Source organism: Musa acuminata, chromosome BXJ3-9, assembly GCF_036884655.1.
Source record: "Musa acuminata AAA Group cultivar baxijiao chromosome BXJ3-9, Cavendish_Baxijiao_AAA, whole genome shotgun sequence".
Classification (NCBI taxonomy): Eukaryota; Viridiplantae; Streptophyta; class Magnoliopsida; order Zingiberales; family Musaceae; genus Musa; species Musa acuminata.
Genome location: NC_088357.1, coordinates 8,574,932 through 8,600,447, shown reverse-complemented (window position 1 = coordinate 8,600,447; position 25,516 = coordinate 8,574,932). Strand labels below are relative to the sequence as shown.

At 35.6% G+C, this 25,516-nt stretch overlaps 1 protein-coding gene across 3 annotated transcripts; it reads right to left on the bottom strand.

Moving 5' to 3' along the window:
• Positions 1-110: 110 nt before the first annotated feature.
• Positions 111-25,026, bottom strand: LOC135649749 (protein ENHANCED DISEASE RESISTANCE 2-like). 3 transcript variants are annotated; one of them, XM_065168495.1, is made up of 22 exons: positions 24,612-25,025; positions 22,616-22,690; positions 22,441-22,494; positions 20,924-20,989; positions 18,550-18,605; positions 18,340-18,419; positions 15,765-15,890; positions 13,198-13,232; positions 10,966-11,066; positions 10,803-10,898; positions 9,560-9,624; positions 9,181-9,252; positions 6,678-6,845; positions 6,205-6,404; positions 6,032-6,092; positions 5,427-5,602; positions 3,573-3,674; positions 2,876-2,923; positions 2,278-2,421; positions 2,096-2,191; positions 1,126-1,227; positions 111-435 (listed from the first exon to the last, which is right to left on the bottom strand). In XM_065168495.1, exons 1-22 carry the CDS (start codon positions 24,843-24,845, stop codon positions 337-339), a joined length of 2,256 nt encoding a protein of 751 aa, XP_065024567.1. In that variant the 5' UTR covers positions 24,846-25,025; the 3' UTR covers positions 111-336. The 3 variants fall into 3 exon arrangements, with proteins under 3 accessions (XP_065024567.1, XP_065024568.1, XP_065024569.1); XM_065168496.1 differs by lacking the exon at positions 22,441-22,494; XM_065168497.1 differs by lacking the exons at positions 22,441-22,494; positions 22,616-22,690 and having other exon boundaries at positions 24,612-25,026.
• Positions 25,027-25,516: the final 490 nt, after the last annotated feature.

Here is a 25,516-nt window from a genome sequence, read left to right as displayed (position 1 = left end):
ACATCAACCATCCAATGCTATATGGGAGAAACCATTGCAAAGAGAAGACCATTATTATATGCTTGTAAAACATGCTATAGATATATTATATGATTAGAGAAGAATCAACATTGTGGTAATTATGTGCCATTACAATGGAGAATACATAAATAGCAGTTCTGACTATATACATATTTGAACATGAAACAAGTACAGAAAAAGAATCTCCACTGCCGTCAGGCATTTCAATGAGAAAATACAAATGTTTAGGTAGGAAGAATTCATCACTCTTGATGCAGGCCGAAACGAACCAGAAGTTTCTCATCAGACACACCAATGGATGATCCGATACAAAAGTTACGACTCATCCCAAAATGGTACTGCAGACTCCACCCTCACACGGTTCAATCGAACTGTCCCGAGAATGTATTCAGGGAGCTCTTCCTCCTCCTTTGCCTGCACAATAATGATAGTACATTTGTGAGAAACAGGAAGAAGACAATAGAGAGTATGTGTATGGTAGGGTCATCTAGCCAAGAAAATCAAATTTCATTCTTCAAAATGACCTCTAAGTAACTGTTATCCTCGACATCTATCCTCTTGATCATAACATAAGCACTGAATTCTCTCAAAACCAACAAAGACCTAAGAACAAAAGAGTAAAATCAGCTCCCTCACATAATTCTAATTGTAACTCTTGGTGCACAAAAATTTTGCAAAGCTTCACATGGTAATGTGTCCTCTCCTAGCCAGCCTGTCCTCTCCTAGGATTAATATTTTCAATACCTTCAATTGCTAAACTATATAAATAAAACTCAAATATCCAAAATAAAAAGATAGGACTAAAATTAATCTAATGTTAGACCCAAACACAAATTGTTTGGCACAAATAAAACCATGTAAAATATGTTCCAAGACATGCAGAAGAAATAAAACATTAACATGTCTTATTCCCATGGTTGCCATAAATTTTAGGAAGTTTTGTAACAAGCTTCTGAAAAAAATTCAAAATAAACAAAGCCTCCAGTTTAATGTCATGAAGTCACACACTAGGTTCAGATCAACCTGCTTAATGTCATGAACCCAGTAGCACAAATAACCGAGAAAGAATACCAATACAGGAAAAGATATTGTGCCAGTTCATACCTCGATCAGGATTGCAAGGTCAACAACAATGCTCGTGATGTATCCAAGAACTAAACTGATTATACTCCTTGCAACTGATGAGGAGCCAATATCTACATCTATCTGCAGATTAGAGCTTTGTCAGCATTCTAGGGAAGTCTCAACTGCAAACCAGTTAGTGTGAATTGACAAACTGATCATTTTATTGTTAAGTAAAAACCAAAAGTCCTCAGGCACAACATAAAATTGCAAGCTAAAAATCCTTTGTTTATGTTCACTAGCAACATGACCAACAAGAATAATTTAAATTTTTGTCTAATTAACTATAAGTAAATAACCTTTGAATTAATGGTTTTTCTAAAAGGTATGCGTCCAAAGATTTTGCAGAAAGAAATGCACACAAGAAAATATTAATCATGACAAGCTAATTACATGAAATTCAATATGAAACTAGGTACACTGGTGTGCACATACATTCCATGATCTGGTTCAAAGTAATAGCATTTATTGAAGTTCATGATGTACCCAGCTCATGTTCAACCTAGGTCAAGATACATTCATATTATTAGTGAGAAGGGCAACATCATATTCCTCAAACCATCTACCTTGTTATCTGGAAGTTTCTTGCCTGAATTGGCATGACATCCATGCTAGTTGTCACAGATATTGGAGCACACAATGGCTTGTCAAACCACATTTCCAAATCTGAGACTGGTTTTACAATCTTCATGAAATCCTTCATTCAAGTCACATACATTCAGATATTTCTATGTGAAAGAATAGCCTCATTAGCTACTACTTCATCGTGTCAATAAAGTCTGTAAGCAACAAACATGGATCTTACATAGCTTACAAGCACTGAACATGAGTCCTAAATCCAAACAAAAGCACATGAGAGTATCAGGTCAAATAGATCATTAGAAAATTCCAGTTGCTGAGAAGCATCAACAACTATGTACAAGTAGCGGATACAAATCTGGAATCTGTTTACCTCTAGAAAGTTATCTTGGCGGAGATACTTGCAAGTTACTGCTTTGCCTAACAAGCATGCTTTAGATCCTACTGCACGTTTGACCATCCAATACCCCTATGAATTTACTACCTTAATGTTAATTGAAGTCATCAAAATTAAAAATAAGGGTGAGTTAGTATCATCTACTGAAAAGCACATACCTCTACAATTCTTGGTATAAGTTTAAATCTGGAGTCTCGAAACATGTTAGTTCCATCTAAAAATCTGCCCAACAAGGACTCTTTGTTTATGGGCTTTTCTGCAGCATAATAAAGAACCAAACTGTAGTTTGGTTTTGAGGGAATCTGCAATTTGACGAGACAAAGGAAAGATTAGAAAACTAAAAAGAAAATAGAAATTGATTTAAGAAAAAATGCAGAAAGAATGTATCATAATGACTTTAGTTCATTGACATTGTATTCTACCAGGTTACATTCTTGTCATGCATACAAGCTGATACCTGAAGATGCTGAGTAGGAACTAAAGTTATCATTATCTTGTATAAGTTGGTCGTTTAAGATCCAAAAGTACAATACAATACACCTTGATACACCCATAAAAATTTAATAAAAAATATCGATATACTGACCGTGTCAGTCAGTACACCATTACACCATTGAGTTAGTGGGTTATGGTAGGTAGAAGCAAAAAAATTAAATTATAATATTTAACGCTTGATAGATAGATATTAGCTGCAGAAAAATTGTAAGGACAGAAAATTTGAAGAAAAGAGTAAAATTATGAGAACAGTACACAGACCTCTAAATTTATTATGAGAATGAATGGGAGCCTTTTTCCGGCTTCTGACTGAAAGATAAAAGAAACTACAGTCAGTACTTGCATGATTCAAGTTCACAACAATAATAATTGAAAATAATTGTATCTGTAGTAGTGGAATCTGGAAACTAGGATAGCAATTTGTATCTTCATAAGATGCTTGAACCATCATCATAGAATAAAAATAATAGACATAACTGTTCCACTTAGCCATGTGCATGTATCTGTCATATGCAATAGAGAGAACATTTAATAGCAAATACCATCAAGAAAAACATAAGGTACCCATCCAAATTGTTTATCAATGTAAAGGATCGAGATGTTCACAATAATTGGATTCCAGTTCCCTGTATTTCTATGGAAATAGATAAATAAAAAAATAAAATAAAATAAGAGGGCAACAGGTAACATAATATGTAAGAGAATTTATGATGAGAAAACAGCATTCTGTTTGGAGTCTTGGATGAAGCAAGTTTTCAAATATGATACATATACCCACTATGATCCAAGAATTAAAAGATAGATAAAAAATGAATGAAGCAAGTTTTCAAATATGTTCCTAAGATCCCCCATTTTGGTTGCTTATCTGTCATAAGAATCAGGGAACATGCAGATTCTTTTCTATGCAGTATACTGAAATTTAATCCATCAAAGGTACAGGTGGTGACAGTTATAATACCTGAATGAAGCTCTTGGGATGCAATGCAACCTTATCAATACTATTATCAGCCCTGAACCAGTCAACTCCAATAAGTTTCAAAAGAGGATCTCCTCCAACTATCTGTTTATATCATACTGAAATGTTAGTAACAATGAAAACTGAATAATGACAAGAAACATCTTTATGACAAAAAAATTAGTAAAGGTGATCTAACTACACGAGAAAATAAATCCAAGATGCTGAAAGTTAAAAAATAAGAAACTTCAAATATGATATGATATGCATGAACAAGTAGTTGCCAGTACATGCTTTGGGAGAACACCATTTGATGTAACAGATAAATTTGTCCGTGTCATAGTCAAATGGACTTTCTTAATTCTCACCAGAAAGGCAGCTAAAAAATCATGTAAAGGTTGCAATTGTATTAAGAAAAAGTTTGGCTACATAAATTTAGAAAAGAAAAAAAGAGAAGGCAATATAAGAAGCTTTACATGCATAAAACATGGGCACAAGGGTAGTAAAAGACGTGACACTAAAGAAGGGACACGAGTTTTTCGTCAAAACTTATTTGATGGAAATATATAAAAAGTTTAAAGTTTTATCAGGGGCTGAGGTTAAAGAATAGGTAGGATGGAGTGATATCACTATGGAACTATCATGCCACAGGTCAAAGGTCTAGAATTCAGAGGCAATAACATTCAGGACAGGATAATTGCTTGTTGTTTGTTGCAAAGCACTGCAGTTAGATAAGTACAAAAGTAAATTACTTTGACATACCCCTAAAAAGCATATATTATGAAGGCAGCAATAATCACATTTAGTGTTGCACTGCTATATCAGCTAAACTGCAACATAGAATGACCAAAATTTGAACAACCAGCAATATGCTTACGTATGGAATCTAAGATTTCAAATCAAGCAAGCAATATAAGAGAATTTAGATGTTCTACAGAAACTTTTAAGTGTCAGAATAGAAGCAAGGAATACATGCAGCAAGAAAAGCTTTAGCAAACATTAAACAGTTGCATCAGTTGTCAAGCAAAAAATAAGAATATATTAGGTTATGTTTTGAGGGGATATTGATCATAGAAAACTTCAAAAGATCTAAAGTAAATTTAGATCTAAATAATATATAAATAGAACTGGTTTCAGCAGCAGTAACAGCACAGGAAAGGGAAGATAATACAGAACAAGATAGAAGACAAAGTAAAAACTGATCTGGAGAGATACAAGAGAAACCTTTAGCTTATTTCTCACCACACAAGAATCTCTTGCACCATGCAAATAACTGAACTGGGGATCTCTTTATGCCAGTAGGTACTAAGAAATTCTGGTTACAAATTAAGCTTATGGAACTGAGGAAGAAAACAATGATTTGCAGGACATAGAATGAGTCTAGATGGAGCAGAATGCTAAGTATCTATTTAAGGAGCTATGCTTGATTCAAGGACACAAATAAGCCAGAGTACAGTGGAAAAGAACTCTAATAAGTACAATTAGAAACCTTCTATTGCAAACTTAGATAAGAAAACCAAATAGTGCACCCTGAGACAAAATAGGGACTACAAAATTACAAAAAAACATTGATGTGTATGCTGCTCTGCATTACCATGAACAGGTATTTATGTTCTGATTGGGCATCACTATCCAGATAAGAAGGGGCAGGGATCTCATGACCAGACAAACAAGACAGAGCACATAATGGTGAACTGGCTGTGCATTTAATGAACACGCCAAACTATGGCACTTGTGGCACTTCACTGGACTATTAAAGGCTTTCAGGTTTCAAAGCAGAAGTGATGAAAAAAAAACATTTAACTATAAGTGTGACAGTTAAATTTATGGTTAGCAGATTGTACTAAAAGGAAAGACCTTAGAGTAATCCTTTAAGTAGTTCTTCCCTCTTATCATAAATCCTTGTCCACTTGGAGAACTCCAACAATTGGTGTCTGTTTCCCCTTTACCTTGTCGCATAGAACCATGAAATTGACTTGGATCAATGATAATAGATGGAGAGTTGGCATCTAATTCGCTTCTCTCCAATACAGCTGTATGCATAAAGAAAAGGTATTTTAGGTCAAAATGTTACTAAGCAACAACACATAATGATGATAACAAACAAACCCTTAACTTAAACTTTGGCAGGTAATGGTCAATAACTCAAAGTAACAAATGCTCCAAAAATATTATTGTCAAGCTAATCACACAGCTAAAACATAAACCAACTAACTAGGAGACATAACTAATGTTGTAAAAACAATGAGAAAACTTCAGCTTAATTCTCATCAGATTAAATAAGAACTTATTTTTAGCATTTGAAAAAGGCACAAACTATGCTTTTTGGAAACAAGTACTTACAGAATCAACAAGTTAATTTATTCATACAATATTCTTAAGAAGTTCAATAAACTTATACTTAAGCAAAAAATCTAAAGAAAGATGGAATATGTCAATCAGTTTCAGGTTGTGGACATGACCTTTACTTCTTTTCAAAGCTAAGATGGCCCATGACACATTCTTCAGCTTCATATTTCCGGCCTGATGAAGTTGTATAAATGATGTAAGCTTTAATCATTATGAATGGCTGCTTGGAAAGATTATACACAATGGAATTGATAAATAAACAAAATTTGCTTTTATATTATACCACCTTGGGGAGCTCAATCTCGTCATCACTATCTTCATCTTCCAAGGAGTCGCTACTGGCAATTGCATCAAAGAACTCTTCATCAACCTCAGAATCCTTGAATTCAGTATGGGCATTTGAAGAATCAGATATCGGTGAATCCACAATTGTTGATGGTGAATATGATGTTAACGCAGGATTTGCTCCAAAATATTCTTTTAATCCTGAAAAGTTGTAGTACAAGCAAAAGGTTGAAAAGTATGGTGGGGTTGTGTATTCTTCATATGTCAATACATGCAATGTCACAATTAAAATGAATCCTACATTAATTACCATGTACTGAGACAACATAATCCAAGTAGAATATAAAGCTTAACCCCCAATATAGGATTAGTTGGTCAAGCAGAACACTCTACTCTTCCATGTTAAGTCTAAAGATTTTATGAAGTACAAAATATCACAACTTTCACAAACAATAATAGGCAAGAGAAGCCAACCTGCTACTTGGCAAAGTAAAGCATAAGGGATGGTTCTATCAAAATTTGAGTATTGGTTTCTCCTCCATATACCCCAAGATTTGGCAGGGACTTCAAGCATAAGAGTTACTTGGCATTTTGCAGTGGAAGAATCTGATGTGTTTAGCCTTCTGATTTCCCATGTTGAAGCTGCATAACTAGCTTATTTTATTTTCTGAGAAATATATTCATAAAGAAACAACAAAAATAAGCTTAAACAGGAGTCAATAGTTATTAAGCTACAGAGAATTTTTTAATTCAAGAAGCTAATCATTCATGATTCTTACTGATGTCAAGAAACATTAAGGTAATGAACATGTAACTCATACCATGTAGCAGTTACAAGCATAAAGTGAAACCACATGGCATGTAGCTCACCGGGGACAACCACAAGGATGTTATGATCAGAAACTAAGTGACCGTGCTATGCCATTATATTTATTAACAAGGTTCGCAATACCGTACCGTACCAGAGTTTCGACCTAGGCTCGGTACCGGTACGGTACGGTATACCGCTCGGTACACCCAGGTGTACCGAGCGGTATATTCAGGCGTGCCGAGCATTGTAGCAGTGCTACACTGCTACAGTACTGCCACAGTACCGGACCGGTAACAGGCAGTCTATGGACCGGTACTGCAAACCATGTTTATTAATATGTCTAGGCATATGCCACATCTATGGAAACATATCTAGCAAAGATCACATTAGGTCAAACAAACAAGGCAGCTAGTACACAATGGTGATCGGACCCATACCGGTTGCTGGCAGGTATGTATGTATACCAATACACCATACTGATTGCCGTCGGACTGGTATGTATGGTGTACCAATACAAGATACACCAGTACACAATGATGATTCAAAGATGAAGTTGGAGAAGAGGAAGGTGCAGTGGAGAGGAGCAAGGAAGAAGAAAATGGAAGAGGAAGAAACAAGAGGACAAAGTGGAGGAAGAGGAAGAAGAAGAAGGAAGATGAGGAAGTGATGGAGGAAGAAGAAGAAGAAGCGATGGAGGAAGGAGAAAGAAGAAAAGGAAGTGAAGGACGAGGAAGAAGAAGGAAGAAGAGGAAGTGATGCAGGAGGAATTATATTGGGAGGTAGACAATGGTGAATGGAAGTGGCGTTGAAGTCAGATGTCAGTGGCAAACAACAACAATGACAGAGCCAGTTCCATGCCCCCCATGAGAAGAGGACTTGTGTTTGTGAGCCCTAATCGAACTTTTACTGTTTTATGTTTTTTTTTGTTTTCTATTGGGTTGGACCAGACCATCTGAAACAAGGATGGTCCACAAACTAGTCCTAGCTTGGACCAGCACATACTGCCTGTTTTATACCGGTGAAGATGAAATGAAGAACCCTGCCTTAGACTACTCATTTGGTTTAGAACCTATATCTTTGTTCATTAAAAAAAAAAGTTAAAGAAAGTTCACTAGAACAACAAGATGTACGGTGCCAATCAATATCATCTGCACAAGACATATCTAAACCTGTATAAGCATGATCAAGGTGAACCAAAAATAAATAAAGTGACTATTAAGGAAAAAATCAAATGCAACTCGAAAAAAGAATCTCTATTCAGTTGAAAACTTTAAGCTTATTTGGCTAAGGCAGTGCTGCTACATAGTGCACAAAATCAAATATATGCTAATATGACATGAGTGCATACACAAACATAATCACAGAAATATAAACATAGAGGCAAAGCACTAGCAGCCTCATGCAACCCCATCATTCATGTAGCTCGTATAGACACCCACTAGCATACATACTGATACACCTATCCACTCATGTACACCCACCCATATGCACATGTAAACATGACCATGTTTAAGTTGATTATTGTTCAACATAACCTACACCAAAAACATAAACAACAAAAGAACCAGTTCTGCATAACAGGTATTGCCCTTCTGTAAAATGAAACTACAATTTTGGCATGGTCCAGTTCCATGCCATACCAGTAAGCAAGACCCTATACCAGCTGGCAATGGCAAAAAATTGGTCTAGCCAATATTTCCAAACCTCTTACACAAGTTCACAAGGCATGTGCTAATACCATGAGGAAATTTAGCATAAAATGGTGACTAGAAGTTTTGGCTTATTGAGAAAATTAGTATGTCCTAGTACCAGTGTTTCACATTGGAAAATTTTCCCATAATGATTTTGCTTCTACTTAATAAGCATTAAAAATAACAATTAGCTTGGTCTAGTACCAGCCATTCCCATTGGAAATTCTTCCCATACTGGATTTGCTTTTACTAAGGCATAAAAAATAAAAAAAAAATGTCAAAATGAAAATACACCAGCTCATAAAATAACTGCATAATTTCATGGACAGAATAACTTAACACAGCCACACATATAAAGAACAGGAATAATCCAATAAAGACAAACAGAAGATGCTGCCCTGGTTTGTAAAGAAACTATTACAGCTAATATAGAACTAGAAGTAGAATGCATATTACATAAGAAAAAAAGTCTTACGATTGATTTTTGTTCGCTGATAACCAGATCTTTGAGGTCGTTTCTTGTTAACAGCAGGAAACTGTAAAATTGCTGCATGCATATGAAAATGACACTGCTTGTAACATTACATAAAAGCAATATGAAACATCTTTTGCCAAATGAAAAGAATGGTAAATTTACCAACTATTGATCCATGGTAATGTCATTGAACTATGGGAACTAGAAGGACTTCAATTTGTAAAGACATACCAGAAAACCCTTTTCATTGCACAACAGCAAAGTGCCTTCTCAAACAATGTTAAAATACAATATACAAGTTCTCTACACTATAGTCTTCCCACAAATAAGATAAGTTCCATGCCAAATTGTCACATTAACTAATACAAATGGTACTTACTATATGACTCATCTTGCCCACGAAACCACTGTCTAGAGAATACAAAATCTTTCTTTGAACGCCACCTGAAAAGTCAGTGCTCAAAGGATGATGATGATGATGAAAGAACAGTATTACAAAAGAATTTTGAGAACATTTGATTCACGAAAATCTAAAGCAGCATGAAAAAAATATAGTAACTAAATATAACATATGCCCATGGTATGCAATACCGAATCATACTACCTGGTACGGACGGTACGTACCGGTCCGACGACATACCAGTACATGGACTGCTCGGTACCGATACAGTGCTACAGTATTATACTATAGCAGTGCTACAGTGCTACAGTGCTATACTGTAACAGTGCTACAGTGCTACAATAGGAAAGAAAATATATATAATTATTCGATACATGCCTGGTGTACCGCTCGGTATGCCAGTACCGTACCATACCAAGCCAACCTCGAAACACCGGTACAGTACGATATTGCATATCTTGCATATATCCATTAAATATTTTACCAAAAAAATACCAAAATATTTTGGTATCTTAGAAAAAAATACAAGTATTAAACAATATAGAGCAGAAGTCAAAACAGATATGCAACAGCATTACGATTCTACCTAAACACCAATATAACCCTTGAAAAGTAGATGGAACCAACAAATATTCTAAGGAACTTGGAAAAAGTTCAGCTTGCGGATGTTGAGAAAGAAGGATGTTGAAGGATACATATTTAGTAGATACTATTTTGATACAGAGGGCATCAGTAGCTTAAACATGTATGGAGTAGAGCTCAAAGATGAAAATGAAAACACAAACTTTAATATAATGGCTGATGCAGAGATAAGATCTTGTTCCATTTAGGAAGATTGAAAAAAAAAAAGAACTGTGTATTGCTCTCCTTACTCTACTCTTGCCTTTTGACGACCTATGCGGAAATTACTTATGTCAACTATCTGGTTTCACAGAGATTAATAAGATAATTAAGAGATGATCAAATTGATCATTGGGGCCTAAACTTCCACCTTGCTAAGTTCATTAGTTAACTTGCATATCACTTAATAGTTAACAGTACCTTTAAGGAGGCATCAGCTATTAAAATATTATAGCTCACAATTGGTCAGTTGAATTCCTAAATTTGAATCTTGCATGAGAACAATATAAGTACTAATAGACCAGTTCATTTATTCAGTGAACTGGTTATGAATGCTAAGATATGCAAAGTAATAGTAGACAGAGAATTTTAGCAAAAGTACCAGTTAAGTTGTGTGGGTTCATATGTTCCATAAACAACATCATAGTGCCCATCTACTGAATCCACTAACTCAAGGTCACCTGTCAACATATCCCACCTGCAGAAATTATTTTTAAAAGGAGTTTGATAGAAATAAGCATAAGGCAAGAATTTACTCAACTTACTCATATCTCTTGTGCCTATCAAGGCTCAGAACAACTTCAAAGATAGTGTCCGCATTTGCTTCAATGACACCAACAGACTTAAGAAGCAAACCTCTTGCACCCTAATTAGAAAAGATATTTTTAAAAATAATTAGTATTGTCAGTGGAGCTATTTCCTAGTTTTGGATGACTAAATATCAGAATGCTTCGCTCACAGCAAAAACTGAATGGTGAAGATAGAAAAGAACTTATCCCAATTTAGTATGAGCTATAGAGTTTGAGACTGCACCAACTATGTAATCTCCAAAGACAAGACTCACTGACAATGAACTGGAAATGATAGCTGGGGCATCATTTTAGATGAATGAAGAACATACACAATTATCTATAGATCTGAGGAACTTATCTTTTTCCTAAAAATTGTGTCTCGATCAAATTATGTTCAAATGCATACAGTTAGTCCCCTCAAATTCAGGTGTTATACTGTCAACCTTGCTAATTCCAGCAGATTTTAACCAAATCTGATTAATTCCCTGAACAAATCAAGAGCTTAGTATCAGACTTTGGTGACTTCGATCTGGATATCCTGTAAACCATGACATTCGATCCTTTCATAAGCAGTAGGCACAACTTGTTTAGAATCCATGATAAAGCCCCCACCTCCAAATCTTGCAGGATACTGAGGATTAACATGTCTTGTGTTGGTAATGTGCTGTCATGATACAGCACAGCGGGCATAAGATAGCACAGGTTCATGCAGACCAGCATACCATAGGAATATACAAAAGCGTAGGCAGACACTTCAGTACAGCACAAACTCCCAAGCCGATAGGATGGTGGTGCTACAATGCATGGCCAGTATATTCTAGAACTCCTGAAAACTCCCAAATGTAATGCTAAGCTCTAGTTGCTCAGTATGCTGCAACCAAATTATACTTGGAAGTTGGAACCCCAAAATTAGCATGTCATGGATTGCAGGGAAATGGGCAAGTCAAAAATTTAAACTTCAAGACAAATAGAAATCAAGAGTTAATGACAAAAATAAGCCAAATGAGAAGGCAGTGATCAACAACAAGTCCACTAAATGCCCAAGTGCACCCTAGAACCTAAAAAAATTGCAGCCCTCATGGAATGCATAAGAGGAAGCATTTTACAGCTATATGGAATTACATGGAAGGGAAAATAAGAAGATCAATTATGTCTATCACCAAGTTCTGCTTGCCCAAGTGCACTCTAGAACCTCAAAAAATTGCAGCCCTCATGGAATGCATAAGAGGAAGCATCTTACAGCTATATGGAATTACATGGAAGGGAAAAATGAGAAGATCAATTGTCTATCACCAAGTATCACTTATGACTGTATTGGAGAGTCTTGGTAAGGACAGCCAGATAATTTTACTTCCATAAACTCGTCTAAATCAAATCATTAGGCACCTGACAATCTAATAAAATACTTAAACCATAAATTTGAAAGCCCTAGTCTTAAGTTGAGAACTTTCTATAAATCTTTAATCCAACAAACCCACAACCTTGTCACTTGCTTAACTTCTGGCATCAATCTGAGTAAGAAAAGGGCTAGAGAAGAAAAAGGAGGCTATGGGACTACCAAATGTAAAATTTTCCATTATTTTTATCAGGAAAAAATCATTCCTATTTTTTTTTTCAGTTTATCAAAATGCCTAAGGAATGGTGGTTTATCAAGTTGTGCCAACCACCAGCCAAAATTGAGGGTTTCAGATGCACTTAAAACCATGCTACCAACTGCATGGTCAAAGCTCAACATGCAAAGATAGATAAATAAAATCAAGAATGTTCTAGGCAGAGAAACGAAAAAGAACGGAATCTTGAAACAGATAAATGTTGTTAGTCCGATTGCCAAGTTAAAAGCAGAGGAACTGTATTTTTCTGACACTACCTTTGCAAAAAAAAAAAGAAGACTCTAGTGTCTTACCAGTATGTCAAAGAACAGTTGGTCCTCTTTATTTTTAGTGATATCTGAAATAGCTTCAAAAAAATAACTTTATCGCCAGTTACCTTTTTTTTTGTCAAGAAATCTAAGTAATATTGCATGACTGAATTTAATATTTTTTTTTTCAGTTATCAAGCTTGTATGCATAAAAGTCAAACAACTCTCTAAGATGAGAACACATTTCATGGACCATAATCCATCCAGATAATAATAAGCAAACAAAAGACATCTTATAGCAAAAAATCAAAAGTAACAGATATAACCCACAGAAGGAAGAAAATGACCTTTAAATTAGTGACATCTTCCAAAATTCTAATACCTGCAGAAAAGAAACAAAGAAACAGTGAACCTTTGAGGAAGCAAGAAATCTTAGCATAATGAGAAAAAGAAAGTCTATAAATTAATCTTAAATTTGTTGTCATGTACTAGAACAGAATAAGACTTTGTCATCTGACGTCAAAACAAAATGAGAATAACAGAATTGACTTATTAAGTATGGTTAAGAGATTGAAACGAACCCCACTTATCTGTTATATTTTCTTTTTAGCCTTTTAGTTTAACAGAAACATATTACTTTATTAACTCTTATCTTTCTCTTTTATGCCTTTTTTCCTTTTTCTTATTTCTTTTTTCATAATTTGACATATATTTTTTATTGGTCACATACTCTTATCAATCTATCTTATATATTTTTATTGAATTCAGACAACCTTTATGTTGCAGAGTATTATATACACTATATATTAATAGTATAGCTTTTAAAAGAACCCTTTCTACATATCATAAAGAAAAGAGCTCCTCTATTTTCCATGATTTTTATCTTTTTGTATTAAATGATATAAGGGAAAAAGTCCCACTATAAATCATTTGTCTGAAAGTGACAAAAAATAGTGAAGACATTTATTATGTGAATTAGATCCCAGCTAAAAAATTTTATGACTCCTTGAAAAGTTCATGTATAATCACGGATATATCTAGATGAAACTAGCAGTACTATAAACATGAGGTAAACATGTATAAAAATTGAAGTATGGTAATTACGTGTTATGCACTGAAATCTAGCATTTCTCACAGCCATAACTCCACAAAATGCACTAACAGCTCGTTTGGATAGAAAGGCATGGAGAAAAGAGAAGAAAACTAGAGAGAAGTGGGTCAGATAAAGTTACAAACCCTGGGGGAGAAGTGGGCAGAAATGGAGAGAACCAACTTTTCTCCAAAAGTTGAGAGGATTAGATAGAAAATGATTTTTGAGTCCCTTCTCTCATGCTGACCAAACAAGGAAAACGAAATTGGCCTTATTCTCTCCTTGGCTTCTCTTTTTTCCTTATATCTTCTCTCCTTTACTTTCTCACCTATACATCCTCTTCTCTTCTATCCTTATGTAATTATGCATAAAGACCCTAAAAAGTCTGTCTCAAGTTTTTAAAAATTAGCTTATTCAGATCACATATAGATTAAAAAAATGGCATCCAATACCTCCGAGCCTTCTCTCCCTCCCTCTCTCTCTCTCTCTTGTGCAACAGACTACTCTTATCAGAACAACTTATATGTTGTTGAACTGATCACAAATATATATGTTGTTACCAATGTTGGAGATCCATCTGCCTCTGTTTCACCTTTGCTTTCACCACTACCTCTACCTGAAAAATAGGAGATATGCTTTGCCAATGTCTGTGGGTATCCAAGGAGGTAACATAGACATTTTTGCCAATCCTCCCTCCCCCATTTGGACCAGACATCAGTGGTCTTAAGTCTTAACACAAGGCAAATGACATAGAACACATGTAGAATGGTTCACTCATTCTACCAAGCAATTACATAAGTGGGTTCACACTGAGGCCCCATCTTTACATCCTACAAGGCAGGTAGTTCAGAGGGAAACCAAGGCATGTGCCTTCAATCATCCCCCAAGAAAATCTATCTTCTTACTGGTTGCCAATTGACTGAGCGTCACATGATTAGCGCCAATGAGTCCTTGCTATTGAACCACCAGGGTCTTTGTTTTCAAGAGATGTGGCAGGCAGAGAAAACAAGTATGAGTAAGAAAAGAATCCTTGAGATTTGAGGAAAAAGGTTTACCAGCATCACCTGTTTCTCTCTTAAGCAAATGAATTAGCTTGTGGCCCCGCAAAAAGAACTCCCATGGGGCTACTTGTTTTATCATAAAATTTGTACATTACAATAAATTCATAAGTTTTATATAAAACAAAACAATTAACTGTTGAAGAAAAAAAAAATTTCTTTATGAATTTACAATGCTAAATTTAATGTAGTTTATATGGGTTTTCATTTCTACTTTGATTTATATTTTAAGAATATATTCTCCTGAATTTTTCATTTCCTACATTTTACATTTTCCATTTTATTTAGGTTCTTATTATTAAATTACTTTTGACCAAGGTTTGCCGTACCGGACTGTACCGCCCGGTACGGGCGGTACGTATCGGTCCGACAGGCTAGCGGTATGCGGACCGCCCTGTACCGGTCCGCCCGTACCGAGCACTGTAGCAGTACTGTAGCACTGCTACAGTGCTCGGTACACCTGGGTGTACCGAGCAGTATACCGTACCATACCGGTACCAAGCCCGGGTCGAAACGCCGGTACGGTACGGTACGGCGAACCTTGCTTTTGACCAACTGGGACCTTTGCTCAGTGATTCTCTGATCGTCACCATTTATCTTATTCATCTAATTCATATTAACAGACAGATGATTCCAACACATTATCAATTTTAAAGCTTAAAGCCAAGGTCCCTCAAGATCATTACTGATATAGATCCCAGCATAAGTTTGTGCTCTGCTTGTGAAAATGTTCAGGTAAAATAATAAAGAAAAGTAAGACAGCTACCGTTAACAGTACGGACACATCGCCACTTATGTGTTTCAATCACATCTTCCACATCTGCTTCAATATATGTCTCTCTCCTCAAATGACTCCCAAGACCTGAAGACCGCCGAATAAGCATTTCTGGGCCTGTAATTGCAAATGGCATTAATGTACCGAATAAATTAAGCATAAGATAAAATTATGTAAATTGTTATCTGGACAAATATGTGAGCCCTAGGCAGGCTCATTAGAAAGGATTAGACCGGTAGAGGGAACCAAATTTTATACGCCAGTAGGTTGGTTTTCATAAGTCATAACTATTAATAACATTAAACAGTTAAACCTATCACTAACCAGAATAGATTATCATTGTCATAAAAACTGAATATACTAAAATGCAGCAACATTTTTCCCAATATGGAGGCCAAGGGAGGGCAAAATCTTACACATGTTTATCCCTTAGAAAGATGAGGTTGTATCTATATTTCAAATGCATTGTGTATTTGTAATGAATAACCTTGCACGGAAAGTTTTTTCCTTGATCACTATTGTTAAGACTAATAAGCATAATAGAAATGCTTTAACCACCTCTCTTGTACCAATCAACTAACCAAAATAGTAAGATGAATACCAAGATGGTCAGATTATTTTTTCATCCTGCGGCTCTCGCATAGCCTCATAGGCCCAGCGAAAAAGGATAGGTGAGTAAATGACATTGAATATGTCAATGATCGTTGACCGTGAATATCCAATACAATACCACTCTAAGCCTGTTGCAACAATACAATGTCACGGTTAAGCAACAATACAATGTTAGAGTGGCATTTTCATATGCAATCAAATACCACTCTGAGCTTGCTGCATAACTATGACATTGCATTGCCATTTTGATTAAATCAGCTCAATGATCCTTAAATGAAAATGTGAACATGAAGATGCCATTGTATTGCCAGCTATCTTCTCCTCAAAAGAAAAAGTCAACTATCTCACTTAGCATTAATCATCAATTCAAATACAAGTATCTACATTCTACTGTTGCCAACAGTTACAAACTTACATATATGCCAATACCTTACGTGTTTTTCCTATTTTCCTAGCAGCATACCATGGTATTCTATACTTTTCACTTTTCAGTCCTACATTCTACCAGTATGCCCAATTGTATTACAAGATCTAAAGCCCAATATGCTCAATTGTGGTACAGCTCACAAGACCTAAAAAGGCAATCTTTCGAGAAATATGTGAAGCAACCTGATGTCAGTAAGGCTTAAGCTCTAAAGTGCCATTGAAATTTAATATGGCTGCATGGAAGATTTCATAAAATTTTACAACTAGATGTCAACCAAATTTCAACTGGTAAACCTTGTGCTGAATTGAAAAAGTGAAAAACTTAAAACCCAAGTAAGGAAAACCAATCATGGAGCCCACACCAAGTCCCATTAACATGACTGGAAAGTATACACAGGTACTGAAAAGATTTAGGTACAAGAAATTGAGCTGGTCTTGAAACACAAACAATCCAAAGAACCAACAGAAAACAAGCTCCATATATACATATACAAGATCATCAAATCAAACTAAATAATTTCATTTGGCTCCAGCATAGATACCAAAGTTTTGAGTTCCTTCTAAAGCCAATCTGAATCAGATGAAATGCATCAAAATGAGTTGTCCTAGTCTGAACTCCCTATGTTTTCTGATCCAAGTTGGTAGTTTAGATTAAATAAATCATAAGTACCAACACAGATCTTTAAACACCACTAAAACATATAAAATCAAATTAAATAACTCTCTCAACAAATTTTTTATTAGAAAACACTAACGCCAAGCTCTATTGACTTTGAATGCCAAATATGACCCAAAGTATCTTAACTACTGAAAGCAATTATTAACATTTCATACATGAGTGTGTCATTGATACATCACTATGTGCTAACCAACAAAAACTAGAATAAAACTCATGCCAGCCAGCATGATATCCATGCAAAACCAACAAAATGTGGCACACTCTTTACAAGACTCAATACTGAACTACCAATGCCACCAAAAATATCAAAGTCCAGACCATTCCTCAAGAGCCGAGCTAAAAAGTGAAGAACTTCATAGAAACTTAGTGGCCTTACCCAAGAAACATGAAAATGGTAGGATGTGGATATTTGATATGTTCTATCATATGGAAAAAGAAATTATCATGTTAAATTAACAGACAATCGAAACAAGGAATTTTTCAAAAAATTTAAACTCTTATAGGATGAAAAACAAACACATATACTAATAAGAGAAAAGTGGAAGTGTGAAATGCAGAAATATAAAGTTTTGTGAATGCAGGCTTTATAAAGATACTCTAAATTTGTACCACATAATCCATAACATTCACCTGATATCTTAAAAATTAGTGAATATTAACCATGTAGGTACAAAATATTAGTGAATAAACTTTCACTTTGTAAAGCAAAAGAGATGGAACAGAAATCAGTATAATGCAATCATATGGAAGACACTAGCAGCTTCATGATACTAAATAAAATGAATAAACTAAACCAATAACCATAAAATAAAGCTCCTGTCGCTCATCAAATAGGCATATATTGTTTACCTTTACCAATTTTGATAAGCTTTTTTCTCAAGTCTTTTGCATATCGTCTGACTCGGGGTCGGTGCCCTTCAAGATTAAGCCTATTATAATAGAAGTACATGAGACATGAAGCATATCATCAAAAATGTGAATAAGCAAAAGAAAGTTCTGTCAAAAAGAATAATATCACTTCTATTATTATCATTTATCACATCATGAAATTAAACATACTCATTGTCTATGCTAAGTTTGTGCCGGCTACTCCCTCTCAGAAGATTGTACTCAGCCTGTTAGAAAATTATAAACCAAAAGCAAATAGAAATATAAGAGGCATGATATGTGACGATATCTCAGATTGCAGGGCAAAAAATACAGTGAGAGGTGATGAGATCTGCTGGGCATGCAAAAAAGAAGACAACTAACACAATTATTGGGAAGATGATTAAAGTTGTGATGTCATCGATTGGTTTTTGAATTCATTTATGGAGTACTATTCACATATTCAATCAATTTTTTAAACAAAAGGATTCAGGTGCTCATATGACAAAATTATAGAAATGAATAGGAGATTTCAAAATCAGTATTGAAGATCAAACATTATTTTCAACATATAGATCATCAAGTGAGATTGCAAAATCAGCTGTAGAAAATAAAAAATTACAGCACAAGCATGATAAGTCACAAGGCTTTTGATGAATGAGATCTTTCTTTATGATATGGTTAATCATTCAACCCCCTATCTTATGATATTATCCTCAACTAAAAATTGAATGACAAGTTCATATAAGTTTCAGGGAGCAAATAATAGATACCCACTTTAGTTAGCATCCATATATATCAGCACAACAGTGTTTCAATATTATAGGCATTGAGGTCACTCATCAAATTATCAAACTATAGCAGCACGAAGAATAACCTGAGCAACCCAACTTTTTCCAAGGTAGAGTTCTCGTTAGGATCAAATTAGTGAATATTAAAACTGCTTATTGTGAGTTCTCTTTTCATTCTAAGTGTACCATCTCATTTGAGTTGCATCAACCATTGACGAGAACTGCTATTAAGTCAGTCCTTATTTTTGCTGGCTGGAGATATATCTGTACAACAAGCAGAGTCACAACTGGAACAACAGTGGAGAAGAGGAGCTTGCCACAAAAAACTATTGAAACAGGAGACTGCCATACTGCTGACAAATTGACCATCTGATCAAGTAAATTTCTAAAACCAGTTTTTTAGATGAAAATGCAATAGACAAGTCCAAAAAAGTGTGAAGTGATACAGAGTAGACAGAGTCAAGCTTTAACATTGGCAAACCAAGCAGTAAGAAATTAGCATTTTGTGAGCAAATCTAGCACATTGTACTTCACACTTATTAACATCACAAGTAAGATCTCTCCATCTTCCGTTTTCTAAATCATGAATCTTTTGATGGCATCCCTCAGTTTTCATCATCTCCTAATCATGCACTGTCTTACATCAGGCAGTCGTTCGTATAGCTTCAATTTTCTAAGTTATGCTCTTAATTATTATTAAAATGTTGCAATATTGAATTCTTGTGTAATTTTATGTAACTTGATGCTTGGCCTATTAAATATAAGAGCTTCATGTATGCCACTTGAATTCAAGATATACCAGGATCCAAATGCCTATGTGCTCTTAGTGATATTTTAAAATTTTCCCACCATGGCAAGTTGCATGCCATGCTAGGGCTGTGCAGAACCATGCGGCACTACCACCAGCTATTTGTTTACTGCAGCTAAAGCTGGTCACAGGGGTTGTATCAGTAGCATTGTGATGCAACACATTAAACCCCCCAAATCACCAGTATTTAAAACATTGCCCCTAATTCATGAATGTCAACAGCTTCCCCACATCAAACTTACGAACTGGAAAGCTATATTGAACAAGAGAAGTAATGATGGAAATTTGTGAAGATAGAACCTCCTACCAGTGTTAGAGACTGCTGCACAGTGACAATTTTGTTTTTATAACTTATATAAATCAAGGGTAATCTCTTAATCTAGCATCTTGTGCATAGACTTGGTGCCAGTCTGCCAGGAGTCCTCATGTGCAACTATTTTACTTACCCTGCAATCTATTCTTCATTCTGCAACAATTATTCTTTCACAGACAAGTGCTTCCAGACTTTGTGATTCTTCATGGCAGCTTTTTCATTTAAACAGCTCTACTGAACTTATATAATGAATTAATGATTATACTAACGATGAAAAAATTATGAGATTCTCTATTGTTATATAACTGATACCGTTTATCGTAATCCATCGAGAATTAAATAGATTTGAGTCGGTTACCCCAAGCTCCATGCAAGAAAATATTGACCTAAGTCAACTTTAACATGCTTCCTCAGGCACTAATTTAAACATGTCCATGGCTTAGCACCAAAATATTCATCACCACCAGATCGAAAATGTGAGGATCACAATAAGAGATCACATATCAACAAAAAGAATTAAATTCACCTTCCAGTTTGATTCTTATCTAGCAGCTTATTACAATGCAACGAAATATCACTACAGTAAAAGTCAGTACAGAGAATCCAGTTCAGAAGTCTGTAAACTAATAGTAGTTTCAATTTCTCTTTACACACCTGTTGCTTAGCCTGTTCAAATGCCTCAATCCACTTGCGTGCCTCTCCAGCAGTACCACAAGCAATCTAATAAAGAAAGAACAATGAGTTAAACGCCCTACTCACCATGGAGCATTTTAATTAGATAAATTTTCTTGACATAAGTAGTACATATTAGAGAAACATCTCTTCTAAACTAGTTAATTAACAAAAGAATAGTAGAATCTGCAACCAAAAGAAAGAAGGTAAATTACGATAAAGATAACCAAGAACAAAAACACTATTCCATTTCAGTCCTGTTAAAAAGTACATATTAGTTAGAATGTTCTTTTGCCACAAGATGGAGAGTAAAAGCTTTACGTAATGAACAAAAACATTATTCCATTTAGGTAAAAGTCCTAGGTATTTTGGATCAATTATTCAACAAGATGGAAAGAATGATGAAAATATCATTCATAAAGTAAAAATAGAATGGTTAAAATGACGAGGGGCATTAGGAGTCTTGTATGATCATTAGATACCTTTAAGATTAAAAATATATATATATATATATAAGATAGTTATGAGACCAACTATACTTCATGAATCTAAGTGTTGGACTATTAAAAAATATATATACAAATAATTTGTATTGTTGAGATGAGAATATTGAGATGGATGTATGAAGTTACTAGGAAAGACAGAAAAAATATGATAAGAAAATTAAGAGTATGAGCATATGCTGACGAGAACTCCAGATACAGTAGTCAGAAAAAGTGAAATAATTAATGTTAGTAGCACAAAGAGAGGTAGAGAAAGACCTAAAAAGACTTTAATAAAAATTATAAATAAAGATTTAAGCAAGGTATACAATTTCAAATAATACCGTCTGGTACGGACGGTACGTACCGGTCTGTCAGCTGATCAATACACGGACCATCCATTACTGGACGGAATGGAATATATATATATATATATATATATATATATATATATATATATATATATATATATATATATATATATAAACGAGGTGAAGTTGCATCGCCTCGGCGTTGCGACGTCGCCTTTTATAAGAATATATATATATATATACTGTGCGGTATACCGCTTGGTATACAGTATCGTACCGTACCGAGCGAACGTTGAAACTCCGGTACGATACGATATTTCAATCCTTGGATTTAAGTACTTTGAACTTAACTGAACATATAACTTTCTACATATCTCAATGTTGCCAAAACATTAATGTACCCAACCCCAAATAGTTGAAACTTACGACTTTGTTGTCGTTGTTCTTTTCCCACAAGCTACTTGTTATAAATGCATATATTCTATTTGACATATATCCATGATGCATGGGATCCATAGGATACTTATCATATTTTGAGTTGTGATCTAAGGACCCTCAATCATATTGACATGAAAAATGTAGGTGGATTAAATTGTTCAAATGGATAAACTGAAATTGAATAAAGGAAGCTCAGACTTTTAGCAACAAAGATATATTTGTCACAAAGTTTAAATATTTCTAGAAAGAAAAGAGGATGCCCACTTACTTCTCCTTTTTTTGTTTGGTCCAATCGATTGTAAAACCTCAAAACATAAAATTCCTGCTAGAAGATAGTCTTCTTTTTAGACAACTTGAACACATCATAAAATGAGTGGCCATGAAACAACAAAGATTACAAAACAATGAAAAACAAAATATTATATGGCATATTGGAGTATTACCCCATTATTGAAATTATGGCGTCCTAGCTCCTCCACCACAAGAGTATGATTTACAACTCCTTTCCTAATTGGTTTCTGTTGCAGGAGAAAGGAAAAGAATAATCAAGCATTTAAATCTCATTTCTAATAGCATAACTTTAAACTTCTTCAAGAAGAAATTTTGATTCAATTTTCACTTCATATCTAATGCCATTATGAAACTAATCTAGCTGGTTTAATCTCATATATTTAACACAAAAGGAGAGTAAATTACAAGAATTTTGGCAAGACATTTAGTGATAACTAAACAATATCTTCAAGCTTCAGTCCAACTAGGAAAGATAGGAAGAAACCAAAAAAAGAAAGAAATTACAAATGGTCACTTAATAAAACTCAAAAGAAATGTTTCCATTATTCAAATCAAGGTTTGTAATGTCGTCCGATATACTTCAGTATAGGTGGTATTTACTGGTCCGACAACCTATCGATACATGAAGTAGAATAAACCAGTCGATATGCAAGATACAAGGTCTGTACCACCCGGTACTAGATAGTTTTTCTTTTCAGCAATTTCAGGATTTCTACGACACTCGGCAGATACCATCATACTGACATCTGGTACACCAATATGAACTAGTATGGTATCGGTCCGAGTCCTAACCGGTATGGTATTGATCATTACAAGAAATTGTGAACCTCGATTAAAATGATTAAAAATAGAATGAGCATATAATCCAAATATCAGATTGATAGGATAAGTAGCAAAGAATGACAAGTCATGTTAAGCAGCATAAAAGAGAGAAAGAATAGACTTACCATAGTGACAAGGAAGACTAAATGGGGGAAAGATCAAAGCAGAAAAGACTTAACTGTATGGGAAGCTCATCCATGACAAGACAGAAAGAAAATGCTTATGACCATTTATTTCCGCATTAGAATAGCCCACTAAAAATGTAGCGATTATCCAACTATCACTAAGAGGTCTCCTCAAAAGTGTAATGCTGTCTACGGTGGACCCTTACAAATTTTTAAGAAGTGGCAGAACTGCCACATTGTCACTATTATAATCTACCGGTAGAAGAGTTCAATAAATCAAATTGACAACTACCAAAAATCTAATAGGAGCTTCTTTTATATGTTCAAATGTTGCCCACTTGCTGCAAAAGGTGCAAGTTGTCTGGTTACTAACAAGTTTTGAATACCATTACTTCAAAAGCCTTCACAGAAGGGAGACATATACACTTGAGGTAGTATTCTAATGAAAGGTAACCTTGCCATCCTAGATAACATAAATCACGTCAAGAGCATATTAAGCATAGGCTTTATTGAGTTCAGAACCATGAAGCAATGGTGGCGTTGATTGCCATATCACCTGTATCCTGCTTTTCATCTCTTCCAAGAATTTGCAAAACTAATTATTAAATGGGTTTATCTAGCATCAAATTAACTGTCAGATTGTTCCAAATACACTCTAATTGCTGATGGACATTGGAACACATGGCAGCAAAAATTGTCTCTAACCAATAACAAGAAATTCAAAGTTTCAAAGAAAAAATAACCGTCGATTACCGCAAACGACTAATTAGTGAAAGAATCTATGAAAAGTAACACTGGAATCTCATCAAGAACCCGTATCTAGCATAGCATTAAAGTAACTGTCGGATTTCTTTTTCAAATAACCTCTGATTATTGGTGGATATTTGAAGCCCGGCATAAAAACCTGCGTCTAACTCATGACAAGAAATTCAAAGAAAAAACACATTTACCTCACCGTCAATTACCACGACAACAAAGGCAACTCATCAAGAACCCAAATCTAGCGTTGAAATAAGTCTTAGATTTTCTTTCCAAACACCCTCAAATTATTGGCGGCAAAACGATTGCGACTAACCGATACCAAGAAATTCAAAGAAAGAACAAACTTATTTAACCCTCGATTACCCCAACGACTATTTATCGCTTGAGAATTTTCCAGAGACTAAGAAAGGAATCTCATCCAGAACTCATCTCTACTTACGATGCCGCGGTGGTTGCTGGGCTCCCTCTTGTACATGGCGACGTACGTCCCCTTGAGGACGAGGTAGCGGAGGTGGCAGTACTCGTGACCGATGGAATTGACTCCGAGGTGGTAGACCCAGCCGAAGTACTCGACCTCCCGCCCGCTCTTCTCCGATGCGTACCCTTCCGCGTCCGACATCGTATCGCCGGCGCCGGCGACGGGCGCCTCCTTCGTCGCCGCCCCATCCTCCATCGCAGCGGAAGCGAGCCCGATCGATCCTTAATCCCCACGCAGATCAAAGAAAAGGGTACAGAAAGGATAGATCGAGAGAAAGGAGACGAGTACGGAGACGCCTTTGAAACTTGATCGGATTCTTCTTTGTTCCTTCTTTACTTTTTGGCTCGTCGTGGGTTATCGGAAGAATATTATTCGAGGGGTTAGTCGTTTGGAAGCCGTTGCACTTGGCAAGACGTGTGACGAAGTGAATGCTGTGGGACCCGCACCGAAAAAGAAATAGAATGGTTAGGTCCTCCACAGATCCTACGGGACGCCCAGCATGCGTCTCCTCCACGGAGCCTGCCGACGAGAGAACTACGGCTTCCATTGGTTCAAAAAAGCGGGCCCCAAATGGACACAACCGGGTCCCGTCGCAAAAGAGCCAATAGTATATACTCTTTACCCCGGCGCGTTCCGGAGACGGTGCAGGGGATCGCAAGTTTGGACACTTGAAATGACCACATTGGTTCGATCTTCTCCCCGCATTTCCTATCCAAGACCAGATTGGTTAATTCGGGGCCATGGGACCCACTCTTGCTCACAGATGATCTTAGTCAGCATTGGCCACTGCGGTGATCGAACACATGTCGTTAGATATCCGCACGTCGCATGCAAACTGCCAAGGAGTCGCATATGGAACTGCTAAT

Excerpts from the sequence above, each read along its gene's own strand:
- LOC135649749 (XM_065168495.1), bottom strand. The coding sequence starts at position 24,845 with ATGGAGGATGGGGCGGCGACGAAGGAGGCGCCCGTCGCCGGCGCCGGC. Across the intron at positions 18,420-18,549 it reads AAACTTAGCATAGACAATGA|GCTTAATCTTGAAGGGCACC; the intron begins GTATGTTTAATT and ends CTATTATAATAG. Across the intron at positions 2,924-3,572 it reads ATCCCAAGAGCTTCATTCAG|TCAGAAGCCGGAAAAAGGCT; the intron begins GTATTATAACTG and ends TTTATCTTTCAG.